Below are 20365 nucleotides of genomic sequence, written 5' to 3'. Positions count from 1 at the left end.
TTACTAAGTCCTTTTATGCATGCTAAAGAAAAACGTATAAATAAAATTACAAAAGAAAAAGAACTAAATAGGATTTCCATAATATATGTCGTCGTGTCCCCTGGAAATATCCCCTCCCAACCTGCAAAACAACATCCTCTAAATAAACCGGTACAAATATAACATGTTTCCAGCTTTCAGTTCCTCCTGAGGGGAATCTTATCTGCATAACGACAAGAGGAGAAGGTGTCTCATCCTGTTGGGCATTCATGTCTCACTTTGTAATAATATTTTCTGCACCTCACTTCATGTGCGGATAAACATTGGAGATGGCTGCCAAAGTGAGTCCTACTCATTCTGGAAAGGTGGGTAGACCAAACCATGTATGACAGGTGTTTATTTTTTTTTGCGGGGAGGGGGGGAGGAGGGGAAACAAAGACTGCTATGTTTTAAAGGAGGGTCTTAGCTCATATGGTTTCAAAAGCCAGCACGAGGCAAATGAATGTAAAACAAAAGGGAGCCGTGGCGGAAAGAAATCTGCAAAAGAGTAGAGTTTTGCATCAAAACTATGAGCATTAGATTCAGATTAACAAGAGTCGGAAGGGACCTTGTAGGTCATCTAGTCCAACCCCACATCCACCCCACCCAAGCAGGAGACCCTACACCATTTCTGACAGATGGCAGTCCAGTCTCTTCTTGAAAGCTTCCAGGGATGAAGCTCCCACAATTTCCGAAGGCAACTTCTGTTCCACTGGTTGATTGTTCTCACTCATTCTCAATGGAAGGATTTAAAGCAGGAGAGAGTTACCAAGTCATCATGTCTAAGGCTGGCAATCTTTCTCCCACCCGACAACTGGGGCAGAGAAACCGGTGAGTCAAATAAATAATATAAAATTTCTCATCTCGTGAAAAGCGAGGTTAATACAAGGACCCCAGGTAGGTTAAATTAGCTCCTTTCCCAATAGGCCAGTTATCATTAAAACATACATGTAGTCCTGCCCTTACGACAGTTCGTTTAGTGACTGTTTGAAGTTACAACTGGAAAAAGATGGCCATTTTTCGTAGTTGCAACATTTGCAGCATTCCCATCAACATTCCCAGCTGTTTGGCAACGGGTTCATATTTGCTAGTCATGTGATCAATCCAGAGGTGGGTTTCAGCAGGTTCTGACCAGTTCTGCAGAACCAGTAGCGGAAATTTTGAGTAGTTCGGAGAACCGGTAGTAAAAATTCTGACTGGCCCCGGCCCCATCTATTCTCTGCCTCCCAAGTCCCAGCGGATCTGGAGGAAATGGTGATTTTGCAGTATCCTTCCCCTGCCACGTCCACCAAGCCATGCCACGCCCACCAAGCCACGCCCACAGAACTGGTAATAAAAAAATTTGAAACCAACTACTGGATCAATCCCCTTTTGCATCCTTCGGACAACATTAGAGAGAGCTGCATGGGGAAACTCACAATAGCAACGTTAAAACTGTCCACGCTTGATCTAGTGTCCAAGAGCAGCTGCTAAGACTGGGTCTAAGAAAGGCTTGAGCTTTGTCTTACTGAGATTAGTAAGACCACACCTAGAAGTAAGACTCACTAGACGAATGGTTGTAAGGGGCAGGATCTCCTTCACACAATTAAATAGGAGCCAACCACTTCAATCATGACTGGTAAGAAACCCACACAGATGTCTCCATGAAGACATCAGAATCTGAGGTGAAACCAGGCTTAATAGCAGTGACTGTGAGAGGGACAACCAGTTAAATATAAGCCAATACGGCGGCAGCCAAAGAAGCCAATGGAATCTTAAGTTGCATTAACAGAAGGAAACAATCAAGATCAAGGGAGGTACTAATACGACTCTATAAAGCCTTAGTAAGACCACACCTAGAGTACTGCATCCAGTTTTGGTCACCACACTATAAAAAAGAGGTGGAGACTCTAGAAAGAGTGCAGAGAAGAGCAAGCAAGATGATGAGGGGACTGGAGGCTAAAACATACGATGAACGGTTGCAGGAACTGGGCATGGCTAGTCTAGTGAAGAGAAGGACCAGGGGAGACAGGATAGCAGTCTTCCAATATTTGAGGGGCTGCCACAGAGAGGAGGAATGGGGTCAAGCTATTTTCCAAGACACCTGAAGGCCAGACAAGGAATAATGGATAGAAACTGACCAAGGAGAGATTCAACTTGGAAATAAGGAGGAATTTCCTGACAGTGAGAACAATCAACTGATGGAACAGAAGTTGCCTTTGGAAGTTGTGGGAGCTTCATCATTGGAGGCCTTCAAGAAGAGACTGGACTGCCATCTGTTAGAAATGGTGTAGGGTCTCCTGCTTGGGGGGGGGAAGGTTGGACTAGATGACCTACAAGGTCCCTTCCAACTCTCTTAATCTGCTAGAGAAACTACAAGATACAAACATTTGGGCCCTTTAAGGAGGGAAAGGAATAAAGTCACGGGGTAAAACATTGTTTTCTGCTTTTAAAAACAGGAAAAGTTAAACCACCAAGACTTCTGGTGACTTTGCGGATACATCCATGCTGTTTTCTTGGTAGCAATACAAATGTGGTTTGTTATCATCTTCATCCAGAATGCTGATATTTTTTTTAGGACAGACATCCCTGGTGTTTTGGGCAGTCTCCCCTCCAAATATTTAACCAGCTATGTGTAACTGGTAGCTTATTCAAGGCTAACCTTGATGTAAACATAATCTTCTCTGAGCTGAAGAAGCTTCTTGGATGAGAAGCGAACTGTCTCCGAGGACAAAACAAGGAAGTTCAGTTGTCTTTTGAAAAAGCATCTTTGGGGCAACCATGACGTGGATGACTGAGAATCTCCGTAGACATTTATCAAGAAAAAAACATGGCTACCAACCTGCCTTCCATGGAGGACCTGAATACCGCACGAGTCAAAAAGAGGGCTGTGAAAATATCTACAGATCCCTCGCATCCTGGACATAAACTGTTTCAACTCCCACCCTCAAAACGACGCTATAGAGGCCCTCAATGGAAGGCAGGTTGGTAGCCATAGCCTTTTTGCCATCGCGTGCCAGGAGCGGGGGGGGGGAGCGCAGGGGGGATTGGGTGTGCACGTGCCCACACCCATAATTCTATGCCTCCCGCCCCCATGCATGCATGCGTGACCCCCCCCCTCCTGGCTCCTGGCACACAATGGCCCGGTTGGCCTGGTAGGCCCGTTTCTCTTTCTCTCCAGGCTCCAGAGCCTTTCTAGGAGCCTGGGGAGGGCGAAAATGGCCTTCCCCGATCCCCTCCCCCCCCCGGAGGGCCTCTGGAGGTGAGAAATGGCCCATTTGCTAACTTTTGGTCCCACCTAGAAAGGCTCTGGAGCCTGGGGAGAGAGAAAAACGGGCCTTCCTCATCACCCACTGAGGCCCTCCAGAGGCAGGAAACAGTCTGTTTCTCTACTTCTGGTGGGCCCAGAAGGCCCGAAAATCAGCTGGCTGGCGTGCACATGTGCGCCAGAGCTGAGCTCGCATGCCCACTGATATGGCTATGCGTGCCATAGGTTCGCCATCACAGCTATAGAGCATCGCTTGCACTTCCGAACCAGTTGGGAAAGTAAGTAGATTTCACTCCTGTGTTAAACCCCTCAGAAGGAACCATCCATGGTTTCATAGTTTAGAATAGAATAGATTAACAGAGTTGGATGGGACCTTGGAGGTCTTCTAATCCAACTCTCTGCTTAGGCAGAAAACCCTACATCACTTCAGACAAATGGCTGTCCAATCTCTTCTTAAAAACCTCCAATGTTGGAGCATTTATAATTTCCGGAGGCAAATTGTTCCACGGATTAATTGTTCTCACGGTAAAGAAATTTCTCCTTAGTTCTAAGTTGCTTCTCTCCTTGATGAGTTTCCACCCGTTGCTTCTTGCCCTGCCCTCAATCCAAGAAACCAATCATGCCCTTGTAAATAGAAACAGGAATTAAAAAGAACAAAAGCAAAGCATAAAACAGTATGAAACAAATGAGAAAAACAAGAATCTTAACAATGCCCTACAGATTATAGTTTTTCAGTATTCGTACGCTAGAAATTATAATTTCCCAGTCTATAATTAATGCAACTTTGAGGATCTGTGCAAAACAAGTACAGGCAACAGAGTAATTTTCACCAGTGGTTGGTCACGTAAAGAGCTCACTTACTTTTTGGGTCTGTAGTCTGGAATAGATCTGTCCAATGAAATCCGATCGCTCAGTTGTGCGTTGTAACCATATTCTTCATATTTTGTTTCAGATTCATGGCTGTCGTCTCTCAGGGTGGCAGCCATTCCTCCTTGGCCCAAGCCTCCTGGGCCTTCAACTAATCCCATTGGCTTGGCTAGACCTGGGAAGGAAAAAAAAAACGGAAATACAGAAGCACTTAGTTTGGAAAATCAAGGGAGTGGGTCAGAGTTATAGTGTTAAATACAGAGTAAGTCAGGAAGTCCTGGCAGTTCAAATGAATATAAAGGTTTATTGCAAGCTTAAAGCTCTCTACAAGAATCTGAACTATTAATGGTTGAAGCAAACTGGCGGTGGAGAAGAATCGACGGAATTCAAGGTGGGCTGCACTTAGATTTCTTGTAGGTGCAAAGGGACTCGAGACTGATGATATGCTTGCTCCCTCCCTCGGGCTCACTCTGGTCATCTCCTATATATATGGATGGATGAACGGATGGATAGACAGAAAGATGATAGATAGATAGATAGATAGATAGATAGATAGATAGATAGATAGATAGCGTCATCTCCTATATGGATGGATGGATGGATTGAAAGATAGATAGATAGTAGATGATAGATAGATAGATAGATAGATAGATAGATAGATAGATAGATAGATATCTCTTATATCGATGGATGGATGAATGGATGAATGAATGAATGGATGGATAGATAGATGGATGGATAGATAGATAGATAGATAGATAGATAGATGATAGATAGATAGATAGATAGATAGATAGATAGATAGATAGATAGTCATCTCATATATGGATGGATGGATGGATGGATGGATTGAAAGATAGATAAATAGATAGATAGATAGATAGATAGATAGATAGATAGATAGATAGATAGATAGATAGATAGATGATAGTCAAGCACTTGAAATCAAGAGTCCAGGAAATTCAAATGAATATACAGGTTTATTGTATGCTAACACTCTCTACAGAATCAGGACTACTAATGGTCAAAGCAAATCGGTGGTAGATAAGAGACAACAGAATTCAAGGTAGGTTGGACTTAGATCTCTTGTGGGAGTGAAGGAACTGAAAACTGATAACACGCTTGACCCCTCCTTCGACTCAGTGTGATCACCTGCTACACATAGACAGTCAAACTGGAGCCCGCACCACTTCCTTCTCTGTTGTCCCATCCCAGGAGAAACTTCGCTTAAACCAAAATCGCAAACCTCTCTGGCTGGAAATCATACAGGTGGATAAAGATGCCAAATTCTCTCTGAATATCTGGCTGACTGTGCAATGGACCATAATAAAGACTCTCTCTCTCTCTCTTTTGTGGATTGTAGAGCTGCTAATTGAATAAATCAAGGGTTTTGTCATTGTAGGAAGAAACATGGTGTCCTACTGCCCATCACTCCTAAGTTCCAGTCCATGGAGATTCTCAGTCATCTGGGTCACGGTTGTCCCAAAGGTGCTTTTCCAAGAGGTAACTGGACTTCCTTCGTTTTTTCCTTGAAGACATTGTGGAGAAGCTTCTTGGATGAGAAGCGAGACGTCTTCAAGGAAAAACAAAGGAAGTCCAGTTACCTCTTGGAAACTCCTAAGTAATAATGTTTGCTTACTTCATGACATCAATCCTCACATAGATTCAGTAATCCTTCCCAGGTTCCCCAACTAGATCATGGAATTCATAAAGAGAAGGACCAGGGGAGACATGATAGCAGTCTTCCAATATTTGAGGGGCTGCCCCAGAGAAGAGGGGGTCAAGCTATTTCCCAAAGCACCTGAAGGCCAGACAAGGAATAATGGATGGAAACTGATCAAGGAGAGATTCAACCTGGAAACAAGGAGAAATTTTCTGACAGTGAGAACAATCAACCGATGGAACAGAAGTTGCCTTCAGAAGTTGTGGGAGCTTCATCACTGGAAGCTTTCAAGAAGAGACTGGACTGCCATCTGTCATAAATGGTGTAGGTCTCCTGCTTGGATGGGAGGGTTGGACTAGATGACCTTCAAGGTCCCTTCCAACTCTGTTGCTTTAACTATCATGGCTTTCAGATTTTGAACCCTGGTTGCTGATCTGTCTATCATGAGCAAGAGAATCCAAAGACATTAACCAAAATAGGTTTGTGCTGCAGTCTTCTTGTACTACCCCAGTAGCATTGGTAAGACACAATAGCATTGCTTAGACTCTTCTGTCTCTCAGGACATAAAATTCATTACTATTTTTTAATTGGAAGCGATACTACATTTTATGTGTACAGATCTCCAATATCAAAATGTAATTGCTTTTAAGCAATCCTCATTTGAAGCCAGCTTCCCCTGGAGAGCAGGAGATGGAGTCTAATTACAAGAGATAATTTGAAAGAAGATAAACAAATAACAGAAGATCATCAAGGTCAACAATGGATCAACGCAAAAGGTGCTAGAAGTAGGGTTTCACAACACTGCCAACCGTAGATTTGATTACATATTCTCCACCTATCATTGCTGGCCCTTAGAAGTGAAGATTTTTGAGGGTGGGACAACTACCTGGATTGGCCATATTATACTATACACACACTTTTGTCAATGGGCCATTAAGGCCTCAGCCAGGCTCACTCATTTCCCCTCACTTTTGCCAATGCGCCATCATCTGCAACACAATAGGACCCATCTAGCAACAGAAACTCACCACATGGCAAGACTCAAACAAGCTTGAGAGACAACCTACAAAGTTAGCTGAGACCCCTAGACCAACTTGGGAGTTTGACAACCAACCAGGATACATTTCTTATACAGGAACAAGAAACTCAGAGGTGGGTCCCAACAGAGAGCATAAAACCAAGGCACTTCCAGCATCTCGGGTTTTCTACTCAGTAACTCAAGCCATGTGATTTTGCTCAGTAACTCAAGCCATGTGATTCCTGTCCACCATTAAACCATCTTTCCAAGCAGTCTCCCTGTTTCCAGTGTCTTTTTCCCCACTTGGTACTGAACCCAGATGGATGTTTCTTCCAACACAACCTAGGAATAGAATAGAGTAGAGTAGAGTAGAGTAGAGTAGAGTAGAGTAGAGTAGAGTAGAGTAGAGTAGAGTAGAGTAGAATAGAATAGAATAGAATAGAATAGAATAGAATAGAATAGAATAGAATAGAATAGAATAGAATAGAATAGAATAGAATAGAATAGCACAGGGAATATAGAGTAGAGTAGAGTAGAGTAGAGTAGAGTAGAGTAGAATAGAATAGGGAATATAGAGTAGAATAGAATAGAGTAGAGTAGAGTAGAGTAGAGTAGGGTAGGGTAGGGTAGGGTAGAGTAGGATAGAATAGAATAGAATAGGGAATATAGAATAGAATAGAATAGAATAGAATAGAATAGAATAGAATAGAATAGAATAGAATAGAATAGAATAGAATAGAATAGAATTCTTTATTGGCCAAGTGTGATTGGACACATGGAATTTGTCTTTGGTGCATATGCTCTAAGTGTACATAAAGAAAAAATAAAATATATTTGTCAAGAATCAGAAGACACAACAGTGATAGTCATAGGATACTAATAGGATACTAATTTGGAAAGAGCTTCAAATCTCACCGACGTTCAGTCCAAAGCTTAGGTGGCTTTACAATTGGCCCTTTAAAAATGTCTAGGTAGGTCTATTACCAAGATCATTGTGGTGGTCGCAGTATCTCAGTTTGACTAGATGAAATCCGTTCCTTTGATCTATCTGTTTCTCATAATGTTCGCATTATGCACAATCACATCCCCGTTTTGTTCCTGTCTCTTTTTTTAAGCTAAAAAAAAAAGGGGGGGGAAATGAATTCTGCAGCTACATCACTGCTTTTTTTTCTTTTTCTTTTTTGCTTAAATGGGTGTTTTCTTTTTCACTTTTCAGAAAGGTAAAACCCCCGTCAAGTCTCTTCCGCTCTCGAATGCTTGCACCGTCAAGGAAGGCTTCCTACTGGGTGGGCGAGGGTTAGACCTCCCGTTTCACAGGTTTATGATCCTGTTTATGATCTCTTTGGTCACCTTCGAGCTGCAATATCCGTGTTGTGAAGAACCAGAGAAGACTCTATATGTGTCGAATACATTCACACTATCTGCTTCTTCCTCTTTTTTTCACTCTCTCTCTCTCTCTCTCGTTTAAGACTCACACCTCAAGATATGATGAATCAGAAGAGTGGAATATTTATAACTAAGAGTTCTCAGAAGATTTGGGAGGGCAAATATGCAGGCTGGAGACTCCTGGGATGAAAGATGACCTGAAGATCAGAGAGAGAGACAAGAGATGCTAATGCGATGGTAGCTGAAGTGCTGCTAGGCAACCGTATCAACCATGTTTCTCTCTTCTCTCACCTTGTCATTCAAGGAAACGAAGGACTCTTCTTGCCATTGGACCATTTGCTCTCTGACCGGAGAGCAAATGGCCCAAAGGCAGGGATGGCTAACCTTTTTGCCACTGCGTGCCAGGAGGGGGGAAGGTTTGCGCGTGTGTGTGCCCACACCCATAATTCTATGCGCCCCACTCTGCACATGCGTGTGTGACCCGCCTCCCCCCCGCTCCTGGCACGTGATGGCCTGGTAGGCCCGTTTTTCTTTCTCACCTGGCTCCAGGTCCCCTCTATGCATCTGGGGAGGGCGAAAACAGGCTTCCCCACCCCCTCGGAGGCCCTCCGGAGGCCCGAAACGGCCTGTTTCCCAACTTCCGGTTGGACAGGAAGTGATGTTTTTTGCTGTCCCCGGCCTCCAGAGCTTTTCTAGGAGTCTCCTTCCTTCCTTCCTTCCTTCCTTCCTTCCTTCCTTCCTTCCTTCCTTCCTTCCTTCCTTCCTTCCTTCCTTCCATGGTGCTCAGTGGTTAGAATGCACTACTGCTGGTTAATTGTGCCAACCAACAAGTTTGATCCTAATCATCTCGAGGTTGACTCAGCCTTCCATCCTTCGGAGGTCGGTAACATGAGGACCCAGATTGTTGGGGGCAAGAGGCTGACTCTGTAAACTGCTTAGAGAGGGCTGTAAAAGCACTGTGAAGCAGTATCTAAGTCTAAGGGCTATTGCTATGCCAATGGGGGAAGATGGATTCGCTTAACGACTGCATGATTCATTTAACAACTGCAGGGGATTCGCTTAACAACGGTCACATGCAAATAACTGAAGTCTTAAAATCAGGCACAATTCATTTAACATCTGTTTCCTTATGAATGGAAATTCTGGCCCCTATTGCAGTTGTATGTTAAGGACTACCCAACTTCGGCTTCAGAACCAGACAATGCTGGCTAGATGTTAAACTACAATCTATAACCAACTCTTCCAATCAAACCAGAAGCCACCAATGTGCTCTGCACAATGACAATCTTCCGTCTCAGTGGTGGGTTTCAAACTTTTTTTTACTACCGGTTCTGTGGGCGTGGCTTGGTGGGTGTAGCAGGGGAAGGATACTCTAAAATCTCCATTTCCTCCCCACTCCAGGGGAAGCTTACTGCAAAATCCCCATTTCCTCCCAATCAGCTGGGACTCAGGAGGCAGAGAATAGATGGGGGTGGACCCAGTCAGAGGTGGTATTTATCGGTTCTCCAAACTACTCAAAATTTCCACTACCAGTTCTCCAGAACCTTCTGAATAGCACCTCTGTTCCATCTCCATCTCTGCCTTTTTCAATGCAGATGTGTTTTTTTTTTAATCACCAATGATTGTCTTTTCCTTTCACTAGCAATCACTTGGTGTCCTGATTTTCCCAAACAAGCTCTATATTTAACATTTGCAGGCTTGCTGAGATCAAAGGAAACACATCTGGGTGTCTTTCAGCCTGGCAGAGTTTGGCTAGGAATTTTGAGAAAGGACGATGTCCATCTCTTTCTTCCTTAGTTCTTCTTCCTTCTCGTTTCCGCTCTTCCTTTCACCTTCCTTCATCTTTCTTCTCTTATCTTCTTCTCTGGAACCACCTTACTAGCTTTATCCAGGGGTTCCAGCAGGTTCTGACAGGTTCTGGAGAACCGGTAGCGGAAATTTTGAGTAGTTCGGAGAACTGGAAAATACCACCTCTAGCTGGCGCCAGAGTGGGGGTGGGATTTTGCAGTATCCTTCCCCTGGAGTGGGATAGGAATGGAGATTTTGCCGTATTCTTCCCCTGGAGTGGGGTGGGAATGGGGATTTTGCAGTATCCTTCCCCCAGGAGTGGGGAGGGAAGGGGGATTTTGCAATATCCTTCCCCCACGAGTAGGGTTGGAATGGAGATTTTGCAATATCCATCCCCCAGGAGTGGGGTGGGAATGGAGATTTTGCAATATCCTTCCCCCAGGAGTGGGATGGGAATGGAGATTTTGCAGAATCCTTCGCCCAGGAGTGGGATAGGAATGGAGATTTTGCCGTATCCTTCCCCTGGAGTGGGGTGGGAATGGGGATTTTGCAATATCCTTCTCCCAGGAGTGGGAATGGAGATTTTGCAGTATCCTTCCCCTGCCGTGTCCACCAAGCCACGCCCACCAAGCCACACCATGCCCACAGAACCGGTAGTAAAAAAAATTTGAATTCCACCACTGATTTGGGTGCCTTTCAGCCTGACAAGAGTTTGGCTAGGAATTTTGAGAAAGGACGAAAGGAGAGTTAGCTCTTCTTCCTCCTCATTTCCACTCTTCCTTTCACCTTCCTTCATCTTTCTTCTCTTCTCTTCTCCTTGGGACCCACTTTACTAGCCTTATCTGCAAATATGCTAGTCGGGGTGACCTGCCTCCGGTTATTCTTCATTCTTGCAGATGTGGTTGCTATTATTGTCGTTTAAGATTACGATTTAATTTATTGCGAGAGAGAACACAGTCGGAGATGGGGGGGGGCTCGGGCAGGCCTGCCGAAGAAGGAAAGACGTCGATTCGATTCGGCCTGTCTGAATTTTTAAAAAAATAACTCACTTTCTGCCTCTGCCTCTTAAGGGCCGGCTAGCTAAAGACAGAAGGGGCATTGTTTTATTATGTGGAGCTGTTTGGGGCCAGATAACAAGGCATTCAAAGGCCACGGAGAAAGCTGTTTTTGGATTGCACCAGCTTAGCCTTGCTCTCCAAACACGCTGAGACCACAACATGGAGAAATTAGCCACACTGGCAAAGGATTTTGCAAATAACATTCTCGGGAGGTTATTTGGAGCGAAGGCTCCGCTTCCAGAATGGGTCTAGGACTTTTCGGGTCGGTCTCTTCGCCTTGCCTGTTTCTCCTTAAGGTTTTTGCCTCTGAGTTATTAGCCACAAACTTTTCTCCTCGGATGACCCGCCCCCAGTCTTTCATCCCGGCACATCGGCCACGGTCCCTCCATCCCCTCATCCTCTACAGCCCCCCTCCCTCACCCCATCCCTGCACCTGCTCTCAGCAGCCTCAGGAGGCTCTGAACTGACAGGCGAGCAGCTCGTGGCGATGCGAACCAGCCCTTGTCTCAGGCACTTTGGACAAAGGGGAGGGGGGTGTTGTTGGCCCTCCTGAGCCTCCCTCTGAACTGAAGCCCCCTCTCTTCCACTCCCAAAGCCCCCGAGTCCCTGCACCAATTGGCTGGCTGCGAATTTTCCTGGAAGGCCAAAAGCCCGACATGAACTGTACTTCAACGAATGGGCCCTGGCGAAGGGATTGGGATGGAGGGGCCGTGGCCGATGTGTCTGGATGAAAGACTGGGGGGCATTCCCATTCCGATATCATGGTTTCCACTTTGCAGAAGAAGAAGATAGAGGCCTGGTCCTCTCGGCTCCTCTCCGCCTTTGAATGTCCACATTAGCATGCAAAGTCAGCCTTGCCCTCAAGAAATAACCACCGAGCCCAACGCCACCGACGTTTCAGAATTAAAGCTTATTGCAAGAATTAAAGCAAGCAAGCGCACGCACGCACACAAAGAGGCGTGTATATCTATCCAGCCGTAGATCGAATAGCCCTACACCCGAGCTCTTATAAAATGGGAAAAGGTTAATGCTCAGTTCTTCTCTGCCCTTATGGGGTCTGCAGACGGATGTCCTGCAGCCTGATATCGGGTTCGATGGACTTTGCATAGGTAGATGAGACAGAAAGGAGATGGATGGATGGATGGAGATAAATACAGTAGATAGATAGATGATAGATAGATAGATAGATAGATAGATAGATAGATAGATATAGATAGATAGATAGACAGACGATAGATAGATGTGAGAGAGAAAGAGAAAGAGAGAGATGATGAATGGATGGATGGATGGATGGATAGATGATAGATAGATAAATAGATTAATGATTGATTGATAGATATAGATAGATAGATAGATGATAGATAGATAGATAGATAGATAGATAGATAGATAGATAGATAGATAGAGCGAGCGAGCTGGTAGCCAGATATATAGATGGATGATGGATGGATGGATGGATGGATGGATAGATAGATAGATAGATAGATAGATAGATAGATAGATAGATAGATGGACAATAGATAGATGAGATAGAGAGATGATGGATGGATGGATAGATGATAGATTATAATTTGATTGATTGCTTGATTGATTGATGATAGACAGATTATAGAGATAGATAGATAGATAGATGATTGATTGATTGATTGATAGATAGACAGGGAGAGAGATAGAGAGAGATATGATGGATGGATAGATGAAAGATAAATAGATTAGAGATTGATAGATAGATGATAGATTATATACATACACATATAAGTATATATATATATATATATGTTATATATAACATATATATACATATATATAAAGAGAGAGAGAGAGAGAGATACAGTAGATAGATGAGTGATAGATAAATAGATTATAGATTGATTGATTGATTGATAGATGGTAGACAGATACAGATTATAGAGTTAGGGAGATGAGAAATAGATAGATGATAGATAGATAGATAGATAGATAGATAGATAGATAGATAGATAGATAGATAGATAGATAGATAGATGATAGATGATAGATAGAGATAAGAGAGAGAGAGAACATGGAATAAGAAAAGGTTCATGGAAACGAAGAGGATAAAACTTGCTGAATTGGAAAGCAGCCGATGATTATTCATTCCAATTGCATTTTCCTCCGGCTTCTATTTCTTATGCGTTCATTTTCTTTGCTCCTCAGATAAACATTCTATCTGTTGTTAAAACCCGACTAGTACTGATGGCCTGAAAGAATCGGAATGCAATTTCAGCTTGTGAACAAATCAGCCCAGCTTGCTGGAAAGCACATGTTATTACCAGGAGGCAAAATCACGTAAGAAGTTCATCTGCTCTAAAAAGGGACTAATTAACAGTCTTCCGTAGTGTATTATTGGAAACGTATAATGCAAACAAATCGGAGAAGACGCCTGACGATACCGGTGTAGACAGTCGAGTAGCTAATGGACCATTGAACAAATTGACCCAGAGTTCTCACTCAAGGTACAAATGGTCACGCTTAAATTATTCTGCCTTGGACCCATTATCTTAAGAGCCGTGGTGGCGCAGAGGTTAGAATGCAGTATAGCAGGGCTGACTCACTGCTCACTCCAGGAGTTCGATCCTGACCGTCTCAAGGTTGACTCAGCCTTCCATCCTTCTGGGGTCAATAAAATGAGGCCCCAGATGGTTGGGGCAATGTGCTGACTCTGTAAACCGCTTAGAGAGGGCTGGAAAGCACTGTGAAGCGGTATATAAGTGCTATTGCTACTGCCCTCCCTCCCTCCCTTCCTCCCTCCCTCCCTCCCTCCCTCCCTCCCTCCCTCCCTTCCTTCCTTCCTTCCTTCCTTCCTTCCTTCACAGTGGTTAGAATGCGGTATTGCAGGCTAACTCATTGCTCGCTCCAGGAGTTCAATCCTGACCGTCTCAAAATTGACTCAGCCTTCCATCCTTCTGGGGTGAATAAAATGAGGCCCCAGATGGTTGGGGCAAAATGCTGACTGGAAACTGCTTAGACAGGGCTGTAAAACACTGTGAAGTGGTATATAAGACTAAGTGCTATTGCTATTGCCAGTCCTTCCTTCCTTCCTTCCTTCCTTCCTTCCTTCCTTCCTTCCTTCCTTCCTTCCTTCCTTCCTTCCTTCCTTCCTTCCTTCCTTCCTTCCTTCCACGGTGCACAGTGGTTAGAACGCAGTATTGCAGGCTAACTCACTGCTCATTGTCAGGAGTTCAATCTTGACCGGCTCAAGGTTGACTCAGCCTTCCATCCTTCCGAGGTGGGTAAAATGAGGACCCAGATTGTTGAGGTCAATAGGTTGACTCTGTAAACTGCTTAGAGAGGGCTGCAAAGCATCGTGAAGCGGTATATAAGTCTAAGTGCTATTGCTATATGTGTAGACCCAACCCTCTGGAGAAGGCTCCGATGCTAGGAAGGATGGAAGGAAAGAGAAAAAGGGGACAACCAGAAACAAAATATATGGACATTTATTGTTTATAATGTTGATGGATGTGCTGTTGGAAGATCTAAAGAAGCAGATGAGGGAAGATCATCACAAAGAAAATCAACCTACATGGGTGCCAGCAGTCAGGATTGATCCTTGACATACAACGGTTTGTTTAGTGACCGTTTGAAGTTACAACGGCACTGAAAAAAGTGACTTTTCATCTGCTCTAAAAAGGGACTAATTAACAGTCTTCCGTAGTGTATTATTGGAAACGTATAATGCAAACAAATCGGAGAAGACGCCTGACGATACCGGTGTAGACAGTCGAGTAGCTAATGGACCATTGAACAAATTGACCCAGAGTTCTCACTCAAGGTACAAATGGTCACGCTTAAATTATTCTGCCTTGGACCCATTATCTTAAGAGCCGTGGTGGCGCAGAGGTTAGAATGCAGTATAGCAGGGCTGACTCACTGCTCACTCCAGGAGTTCGATCCTGACCGTCTCAAGGTTGACTCAGCCTTCCATCCTTCTGGGGTCAATAAAATGAGGCCCCAGATGGTTGGGGCAATGTGCTGACTCTGTAAACTGCTTAGAGAGGGCTGGAAAGCACTGTGAAGCGGTATATAAGTGCTATTGCTACTGCCCTCCCTCCCTCCCTTCCTCCCTCCCTCCCTCCCTCCCTCCCTCCCTCCCTCCCTTCCTTCCTTCCTTCCTTCCTTCCTTCCTTCACAGTGGTTAGAATGCGGTATTGCAGGCTAACTCATTGCTCGCTCCAGGAGTTCAATCCTGACCGTCTCAAAATTGACTCAGCCTTCCATCCTTCTGGGGTGAATAAAATGAGGCCCCAGATGGTTGGGGCAAAATGCTGACTGGAAACTGCTTAGACAGGGCTGTAAAACACTGTGAAGTGGTATATAAGACTAAGTGCTATTGCTATTGCCAGTCCTTCCTTCCTTCCTTCCTTCCTTCCTTCCTTCCTTCCTTCCTTCCTTCCTTCCTTCCTTCCTTCCTTCCTTCCTTCCTTCCACGGTGCACAGTGGTTAGAACGCAGTATTGCAGGCTAACTCACTGCTCATTGTCAGGAGTTCAATCTTGACCGGCTCAAGGTTGACTCAGCCTTCCATCCTTCCGAGGTGGGTAAAATGAGGACCCAGATTGTTGAGGTCAATAGGTTGACTCTGTAAACTGCTTAGAGAGGGCTGCAAAGCATCGTGAAGCGGTATATAAGTCTAAGTGCTATTGCTATATGTGTAGACCCAACCCTCTGGAGAAGGCTCCGATGCTAGGAAGGATGGAAGGAAAGAGAAAAAGGGGACAACCAGAAACAAAATATATGGACATTTATTGTTTATAATGTTGATGGATGTGCTGTTGGAAGATCTAAAGAAGCAGATGAGGGAAGATCATCACAAAGAAAATCAACCTACATGGGTGCCAGCAGTCAGGATTGATCCTTGACATACAACGGTTTGTTTAGTGACCGTTTGAAGTTACAACGGCACTGAAAAAAGTGACTTATGATTTACGTTTTTCAAACTTACGACCGTTGCAGTATCCCTATGGTCAAAATTCAGATGCATGGCAACTGACTCAGTGTCCCGAGGTCATGTGATCCCCTTTTGCGACCAAAGGAGGAAGCCAGATTCATTTAACAACTGTGTGACTCATTTAACAACTGCAAGGATTCACTTAACAGCTGTGGTTCAAAAAAGGTTGCAAAATGGGGCAAAACGTACTTAAGAAATGTTTCACTTAACAACATAAATTCAGGGCTCAGTTAAGCAGTCGTAAATCGAGGACTACCTGTAATCATTTGATCAACGACTCAGTCAGTCAATGGAAAGATTCAACTCTCTGAAAAAGGCTCAAATCAGGTTGCTACTGGCTAACCCCAGTTCAGGAGAACTGGTAGCGGCGGTGGCGGGAGGTTCCAGAGGTCATCAAAAATGCTCTGCGCATGGACAGAAGCACTGCACTCTTGCGAAGAGAACACGTGCGTCCGCGCATTCCCAATAGTGAACCTGTAGTCCCGGGATTTGAATCCCAGTACTGACTCAAATGTTGGGAAAAGTGGAATGAAAGAAGAGAAGAAAATGACCAGCAAAACGGGCGGATGTAGTTACAATGGGGATGAGCAGTATCGTTAAAAAAGTTTTGAAAGAACAAGTCAGAAACCCATCCTCAAAGAGAAAAAACTATCTATGCGGTCACCACGTGTCGAAAACAGCTTGGTCACACGTAATCAATTTTTTTCCCCCTCTTTCCAAATGCAATAAAACAATTACTTGGAAGAAAACAGTACTTTTCTCCGACGCCTAAACAGATTGAAACATTAATAAGGAGGCTCGAACATTTAATAAAACTCAATCGTCAGTTGTGTTGACTAAAAGGCATACAAAATAGGAATTGAGCGGTTTTAAATCAATTCAGGCCTTCCCTATTATTAATTTCCCGCTTTGTTGTTCTTTCGCTGAGCCACTTTTACAGGGTAACATAGAAACGTTGGGAATTGCCATCTCATATATTTGGAGAGTTCATTTGGAACCAGAGGTGGTATTCAGCCGGTTCGGATTGGTTCAGACCGGTTTGGTCAAACCGGTAGCAAAAATCACAGGCGGGCCCAGCCAGATGCGCCCAGCTCTAGGCACCTTTTTGAGGCTGGGTGCATGCACGGAAGGCATGCACGCGAGCAAAGCGCATGCATGGAAGGCCATGCGCATATGCGGAAGTGCCGCGTGTGCGTTCACATTTGCGAACCGGTAGGGAAAGTAAATGAATACCATTCCAGTTTTGGAACCTGCTCCAGATAAGGAAATATATATATATATATATATATATAACCTTACAATTGGGTTATGCAATTCCTTCTCAACCAGACTTATTTCTCTAAGTCACTCTTCTTGATTCAGCATCCTTGGGAAAGGATACGCCGGTTCATTCAGCACACTGAGCCAGCTGGAATATGAATTAGTATAATAAAAATACATCTTTATTTATAAAAGCACAATGCCCCACAGGCATCGGAGAGTGGCGCAAACAATAACAAATGAAATCCATTTTGAAAAGGGCAGTGCAGGGCTTTTTCGTAAGCCAAATGTATAAACCAGCAGAAGGGAGCTTGGCGAAAACAATCAATTAACCCCACCAACTTGCTAAAAAGCCTTCGCACAGCCTAAGAAAAGGCAAGAATATTTTGGGGGTGGGTGTTTGGAGAGGGGGGGTTTCTGTGATTGACTGTATATTTCTTTAGTTGAAGAATGAAGTTAAATTGGAACAGAACAGAACAATAGAGTTGGAAGGGACCTTGGAGGTCCTCTAGTCCATTCCCCCTGCTCAGGCAGGAAACCCTATACCATTCAGACAACCATTTGTCTGAAATGGAATAGGGTTTTCTATCTGAGAAGAGGGTTGGACTAGAAGACCTCCAAAGTCTCATCTCTTCTCTTCTCTTCTCTTCTCTTCTCTTCTCTTCTCTTCTCTTCTCTTCTCTTCTCCTCTCCTCTCCTCTCCTCTCCTCTCCTCTCCTCTCCTCTCCTCTCCTCTCCTCTTCTCCCATTCCATTCTATTCCAGACAAGTAGTTGTCCAGTCTCTTCTTGAAAACTTCCAGTGATAGAGCATTCACAACTTCTGGTGGAAAACTGTTCCACTGGTTAATTGCCCTCACTGTCAAGAAGTTTCTCCTTAGTTCTAGGTTACTTCTCTCCTTGATTAGTTTCCATCCATTGTATCTTGTCCTGCCTTCTGGTCAGGGGTGAAATGCTCCCGGTTCGGACCGGCTCGGGCGAGTAGGTAGCAATGGCGGCGGGCAGTTCGGAGAACCGGTAGCAAAAATCCTGCCCCCACCCCCCTATGCCCAGCTGAGCCACACGATCTTCAGAGCCTTTTTTTCCCTTTTAAATGGCTCTGAGGATCCAAGCTGAGTTGCCTGCTAATTAGGCAACTCAGCTGGGATCGTCAGAGCCTTTTGAAAGCATTTTTCTACATGGTTTTACATATAAAAAATGGTTTTAAAAGTAAAAAAAAATTGGCCACGCCCACCCAGTCACATTACACACACCCCCACCAAGCCACGCCCACAGAACCGGTAGTAACAAATTTTAGATTTCACCCCTGCTTCTGGTGCTTTGGAGAATAGGGTGACCCCAGCTTCTTTGTGGTGGCCTCTCAAATACTGGAATACTGCTATCATGTCAATAAAAGGAGCCTGGATAGCTCAACAGACTAAGCACTGTAATTTAACACCGGCTGCCTGCAATTACTGCAAGTTCAATTCTCACCAGGCTCAAGGTCGACCCAGCCTTCCATCCTTTCTAAGGTAGGTAAATTGAGGACCCAGTTTGTGGGGGCAATAAGCTGACTTTGTATAAAAATATACAAAAGTATGAAGGCTATTGCTTAGCGCACTGTAAGCCGCCCTGAGTCTCCGGAGAAGGGCAGCATATAAATCAAATTAAAAAAAAGAAAAAAAGAAAGCCAAGGATGTCCTTGGGGATGCAAATTTCAAACTAAAGCAGAGAATGACTGCTAAGTCCTGAAAGTTCTAAATTTTATCTTTGTGTATTGCGCAAGCTGAAAAGACAGGGCTATGTGTAATAAATGATGGTTAGTACAATGCATGAACAAAGGCAATGCAAAGAGATATAGCAAACTGATCTTTTAAGAAACAGCTCATCATCTGGCGTTCTCCTTCTCCTCTTATCTCGGAGCTACGGGAAATTTGTTCTATATATTACCAGCGTTATGAGATATACTTGCTGAGCAGTAGATGGATCCAAGATAATGCAAATTCAAAAAGAGAAATAATCAAGATAGAGCGAGACACACTTTTCAAAAGCCAACACGAAAGGAGAGAGCACCACGCTGACTCCAGGTCTAAAATTGAAACCAGCTAAAGCCAACCTATGACAAGCAACCAAAAAGAATTAAGGAACCCATTGTTTTGGAAAGAAGACAAAGGTTTGTAGGCCAGTTTGGTTCTACAGCAGTGGAGGTGATGCGGCAGGATGGGATGGTTGGAAACTCAAGTAGGTCCATCAAATCTGTCCCATTAGATCCAGCAGGGAAGGGATGGGCATTGGAGTTAATTCCTGGGCTGGTCTATCTGGTGACGTTGGGAATAAGTGAGTTGACTTTCACCATCCAAAAATAACTCTGGTGGAAGCCAAAACAGTCAACACAGCCACTGAGCAAAATTGTTCATTAAAATTTCTTCTTAGGCTAGTTATGTGCATTTTCAAACTTAAAGATGAATGGAGAGACAGACAGACAGACAGACAGACAGGATAGATGATAGATAGATAGATAGATAGATAGATAGATAGATAGATAGATAGATAGATAGATAGATAGATAGATAGATAGATAATGGATGAATGATGAATAGAAAGATTGACAGACAGACAAACAGATAGATATGGATAGATGATTGATTGATTGAGAGAGAGAGAGAGAGAGAGAGAGAGAGAGACAGACAGAGAAAGAGAAACAGATAGAGATAGATAGATAGATAGATAGACAGACAGACAGACAGACAGACAGACAGACAGACAGACAGATAGACAGACAGACAGACAGACAGACAGACAGATAGATAGAGATAGATAGGCAAGCAGGCAGGCAGACAAACAGATAGATGTACTCTGTTGGAAATGTATCTGCAACTGTATAAATATAATCAGTATTTTCAATGGACTCAAGTTTCCCCAATGCAAACCTCAAAATCTCCCAAGGCAAATTTTGAGATAGTATTTTTTTTTCAGGAAGAAAGCTTGGATAGGTGGAAAAAGGAAGTTCTAAAATGGATTCTGTGAATTTAAAGCCACTTTTCCCATGATGGCTTCCTTTTTTCTTTTTCTTTTTTTTTGGAGAAAGATTTTATAAACCTACGGTAATTCCAGGTTC

At 43.9% G+C, this 20365-nt stretch overlaps 1 protein-coding gene across 4 annotated transcripts in view; it reads right to left on the bottom strand.

Moving 5' to 3' along the window:
• The window catches only part of GALNT9 (polypeptide N-acetylgalactosaminyltransferase 9), a 351950-nt gene that overhangs the window by 77446 nt on the left and 254139 nt on the right, over positions 1–20365 (bottom strand). For all 4 annotated transcript variants that reach the window (XM_087880276.1, XM_060683834.2, XM_087880275.1 and 1 more), the window contains one exon: positions 4127–4307. In XM_087880276.1, the coding sequence (XP_087736402.1) occupies positions 4127–4307 (181 nt within the window). The remainder of the gene's footprint in view (positions 1–4126; positions 4308–20365) is intronic.

This window comes from Pantherophis guttatus, chromosome 17 (genome assembly GCF_059756535.1).
Source record: "Pantherophis guttatus breed Tessera chromosome 17, ASM5975653v1, whole genome shotgun sequence".
Lineage (NCBI taxonomy): Eukaryota > Metazoa > Chordata > Lepidosauria > Squamata > Colubridae > Pantherophis > Pantherophis guttatus.
This window is presented reverse-complemented; position numbering and strand designations above follow the sequence as displayed.